This window comes from Larimichthys crocea, unplaced genomic scaffold (assembly GCF_000972845.2).
Source record: "Larimichthys crocea isolate SSNF unplaced genomic scaffold, L_crocea_2.0 scaffold97, whole genome shotgun sequence".
NCBI classification, from domain to species: Eukaryota; Metazoa; Chordata; class Actinopteri; family Sciaenidae; genus Larimichthys; species Larimichthys crocea.
In genome coordinates this window covers 547,245-552,247 of record NW_020861315.1, presented here as the reverse complement: position 1 = coordinate 552,247, position 5,003 = coordinate 547,245, and the positions used below count along the sequence as shown (strand labels likewise).

The following is a 5,003-nucleotide window of genomic DNA, read 5'->3' as shown; positions in this document are numbered from 1 at the left end:
GATTCTTTTTGATGATGACTCTAGGGCCTGATGTTTTGCTTTTGTTTTCTTTGGTTTAAAAGTGTTTTTTAGATTCCTCAGATGGAGTAGATTGCAAAAGGACGTCAAGTGTCCTGTAATTAGAAGCCTATTGGGTTTTGTTTTTAGCTAATTTAACCGTCAAACTCCGCTCAGCATTCCAATATTTAAAATATCACATACCCATATGTTTGTAACTTAAAGGAATGGGGTCTAACTCTCTTTTATGTTACAGGAAACACCTTCAGCACCCTTTCAGGTCTAGTCTTTGACTGGACCTTAGTGAAAGATGTAGATGTGAATGGATTCTCTGACTCTTACAATTCATTACGGTAGGCTTTGCTTTGTTAATATTCCTCTGTTTGTCTGTTTGTTAGTAAGTCTGATAGCCAGAGACAAAATGATCAACCCAAATTAATTTGCACCTTTATCATAAAACCACTGATGGCATTACCCAGATGTTGTTTGGCTAGAATAGTTTAATGTTTCAGTTTTACTAATTTCTCTAAAAATTAATCATTCTTTAGTAGCATTTAATTTGTATAGTCCACCTGCTGATAGTCTATAGAGTATTTGTAACATTTAAACAGATTATTAATTGAGATTCAACAATTCAGCTATGTCACAAATAAAACTGTTTTTTGATTTTTACACCACCCTGGTTAAGGTTTGGTTAGTTTAAGGCACAGACAATGTTTTGGTCAGGATATGTTCATGAGTCGTCACATATCCTCTGTAGATAACCTGATAAACATCTGCAGACAGAGCAAAACAGCTAAAATGTTATCTAGATAAAGTGTTCTTGAGGTGAAATGCAGGGGGCCATATATATATATATATATGGCCCCCTGCATTTCACCTCAAGAACACTTTATCTAGATAACATTTTAGCTGTTTTGCTCTGTCTGCAGATGTTTATCAGGTTATCTACAGAGGATATGTGACGACTCATGAACATATCCTGACCAAAACATTGTCTGTGCCTTAAACTAACCAAACCTTAACCAGGGTGGTGTAAAAATCAAAAAACAGTTTTATTTGTGACATAGCTGAATTGTTGAATCTCAATTAATAATCTGTTTAAATGTTACAAATACTCTATAGACTATCAGCAGGTGGACTATACAAATTAAATGCTACTAAAGAATGATTAATTTTTAGAGAAATTAGTAAAACTGAAACATTAAACTATTCTAGCCAAACAACATCTGGGTAATGCCATCAGTGGTTTTATGATAAAGGTGCAAATTAATTTGGGTTGATCATTTTGTCTCTGGCTATCAGACTTACTAACAAACAGACAAACAGAGGAATATTAACAAAGCAAAGCCTACCGTAATGAATTGTAAGAGTCAGAGAATCCATTCACATCTACATCTTTCACTAAGGTCCAGTCAAAGACTAGACCTGAAAGGGTGCTGAAGGTGTTTCCTGTAACATAAAAGAGAGTTAGACCCCATTCCTTTAAGTTACAAACATATGGGTATGTGATATTTTAAATATTGGAATGCTGAGCGGAGTTTGACGGTTAAATTAGCTAAAAACAAAACCCAATAGGCTTCTAATTACAGGACACTTGACGTCCTTTTGCAATCTACTCCATCTGAGGAATCTAAAAAACACTTTTAAACCAAAGAAAACAAAAGCAAAACATCAGGCCCTAGAGTCATCATCAAAAAGAATCAGGCTGTAGCCACAGCTCATTAAACTAAGAGTGTCAGCCCTAAATGGAACCAGTCGAACAGAACAAACAGCCACCGAACAGCAGCAGCCTGAGGGAAAGAAATCTCTGTCTCAAGCCTGCTCAGTCATTACTCTGAGAAGTCTTGAAAGGAGCAAATAAACAATATGGTATGGACTCATTACAATAGGAGAGTGGAGTAATATGGATTGGAGTAGTACTTATGCAAATTGTTTGTAATAGTTTTAAGGGGATATTTAATTAGCGACATCACCAGCAGCCTATAACGAGAATCACTTCATCCTGTGATGAGCCAGTATGTCACCTTCAGAGTCCAGTGCGTGAATTTTGAGTGCCAGTGGCGAATCTTCGAGATGTAGCTCTCTGGTGGTCGACACAATCTGGATCTCACTGATGATGTCAACGATAGCGTCACAGCGCAATACCTGTCCGGTAACTGCAAATGGAAGTGGGGATAAAACATCATATACACAGTACATGCTGCATAAAGGAACAGTCATTTTAAAAAGGCACAGCAGCCATCCTTGTTGTCTACCTCCACTCACTAAAACACACAGCTTATCATATATGTATGCAAATGGCAGGACTTGATTCCTGGAAAAGTGCTCCACATTTAAATAATGTGGCTTTTCTAATCTGTTAAGTGGGCTTTTACATGAGCAATAGATTATATCAAATTATGGTTTGGTTGGACAGCTGCAGCGATTTAAGCCACATTCAAATTCAGTGGCTGATAGTCATACTTGGTGTTTATTTATCTATTTTTTGATTAAAATAAGTAATTAAGATGCACTGTGTGTGTGTGTGTGTGTGTGTGTGTGTTTTTCTGATTACAAAGCAAATGCTCACAACTGTCTGTCATCCATGATTGGCCAACCATGCCACAGGCAACAGATGATACATAATATTTCACAACAGCAAAGCAAGGAAGGAAGACTTTTTTTTTTTAAAAATGTTGTGCAACAGAATGATAGACTGTACTTTAGACTTCAAGCTTTTTGAATTACAGCGCACATTTTTTGTTTTCATTCTGTTCAGGAGATTACCATGCAGCACATTTTTGACATACAGACTGTGTACTACTATACCCTATAAAGTGGCAAAGACGAGGTGCCTTTGAGCAAGGCACTGAAACCCTAACTCATCTAATTAGCCTTTCCCTATGACATCTACCCACCTCTATACGTCCTCTTTGTGCATGTAAATGAAAGAAAGTAACAGCCTGGCGACAAAATTGAATTTCCCCATTGTAGTTCTTCTTTTATGCACGTATTCATTTCCTTGCTCACACACAGGAACAATTCTTGAATGAGCCACTTGTGTTCATTAATACAATGTATCTTGTGTATTTACCAACATCCTCAGCCAGAATGATACTGGTCAGTCTGGAGGGCTGGGTGGAAAGAGCCTGGAGGACGGCTCTCCGGGAGCAGCCTCTGCTACTGTCTTCATCCACAGCCTGGATGCTTGCTACCTCTGGTCTGGTGGACGACCTGGAGGATTATGAGCAGAATAGCCATATAGTTCTTCATTTATCACAATAACAATGCTGATCTTCGTCGCAGAAAGAAGATCTGAAGTGGAATAACATTTTTTTTTAAAGTTGAGTGGAGCTGCAGCTTTAGTGTAAAAAGCTAATAAATATATGTATACTTAACATGGTTTCCAGCAACACCACACTGCTATAATAAACTGTCAACATTGCATACAGTATATTTGGCCATGTGTCCTCATATGTAACACGACACTGGTGGGTTTGTCTACTCACCATCTGTAGCAACCTTCAGTAGTTTCCAACGTGAAGTTAATCTTTGTACTTCTGGCAAGCGGTAGCAACACTTTGGGTATATTTAGTCTCGAGGTACCGTCGACTTGAATCACAGTAATTATTAACAGCAACACCGACACTGACAACTTAGAGGACATCATTTCCGCTTGTGGAAATTTATAAGGTCAAATGAATGAATGAAAGCTAAACTTCCTCCGTCCCATTAACTTAGCTGTTTGTGCAGTAGCTTTGGAGTTGTGTCTCTGAGACAGACGTTTAAGTGAGCTAACATTACAGCTACCTCTCAACTCAAACACACGCTGCCTTCCTGCTCACTTTCAGTTTGTGTCAGTACTTAACGGCCACATGATAACAGTTACAGCGTGCGCCAGCTTTCTTATCTGCTCCTTCCTTTGGTTTATCCTCGAAGAAGCTTTGAAACACACCGAGTATTATTTTTGAAATGGCTAATTTATCAATATTAATGTGTACAGGTAGCAAACAATAGTCTAAAATACGCATATGTCGTTACAAATACCCGCCATTAGCAATAATTCGACTTCCAGCGCGCATGCCGGGAGTGGGGAAACGTCATGCACGAGGACAGGCAACAGGGTCGATGACGCATTTTCTTAAAGGTACAGTTTGTTTTTTGAATTGAATTGAATTGAATTGAATTGAATTGAATTGAATTGAATTGAATTGAATTCATCCATCCGTTTTTTGTAATCTTACACTCATTTATTAATTTTTTTGGCCAAAGTGCAGGACTTATGCATTTCAATTTTCATCTATTTATATTGCATAGGTTTAATATAATAAATAAACCTAATGTGAAGCAAATAATAAGATTTATGTAACAGTAATTGAATTGAATTGAATTCATCCATCCATTTTTTTGTAATCTTACACTCAAATTTATTTATTTATTTTTGGCCAAAATGCAGGACTTATGCATTTCAATTTTCATCCATTTATATTGCATAGGTTTAATATAAATTAACTTAATGTGCAGCAAATAATAAGATTTATGTAACAGTAATAATAAACTCAATGTGCTTCAACTACACAGTAGTGTAGTAGGTAGTAGCCAGGTTTATGCATTCAATATTAATAAAGCCAATTTGCTTGCCCAAACCCAGCAGATAAAATGAATGTCATTTTAAGTTTATTAGTATTATTACATCAATCTTATTACTTGCTTCACGTTAAGTTTGTTAGTTAATTTACATTAAAACCATGTAATTCCAATGGATGGGAATAACTTTTACAAATGTAAGATGGAAAAGATAGTTGATTTTTGAGTTTCATTCCCAGCAGTCTGATGACCTCCTGAGACTCATGAGATCTAAATTCTTGCAAAAGGTAATAGGGGCACAAGGAGGAGCCAGACTCATGTACTACTGTCAAATATAGTGACAGTTTAGGAAATATAACAAAAAGTTATTTTTTATAAAAGTTACCAACAGCAGCTTTACATACTCACATTGCACATGGATGACAGGATACATACAC

The 5,003-nt window shown here is 36.7% G+C and overlaps 1 protein-coding gene across 2 annotated transcripts in view; it reads right to left on the bottom strand.

Annotated features, from left to right (window-relative positions):
- nup210 (nucleoporin 210) overlaps window positions 1-4,100 on the bottom strand; it is a 32,782-nt gene extending 28,682 nt beyond the window's left edge. For both annotated transcript variants that reach the window (XM_010756768.3, XM_010756769.3), the window contains exons 1-4: window positions 3,489-4,100; window positions 3,074-3,213; window positions 2,025-2,156; window positions 1,353-1,449 (exon numbers count right to left, since the gene is read on the bottom strand). In XM_010756768.3, coding sequence (XP_010755070.2) covers window positions 1,353-1,449; window positions 2,025-2,156; window positions 3,074-3,213; window positions 3,489-3,649 — 530 coding nt within the window. In that variant the 5' untranslated portion in view covers window positions 3,650-4,100. The remainder of the gene's footprint in view (window positions 1-1,352; window positions 1,450-2,024; window positions 2,157-3,073; window positions 3,214-3,488) is intronic.
- Between the last annotated feature and the right edge of the window lie 903 nt (window positions 4,101-5,003).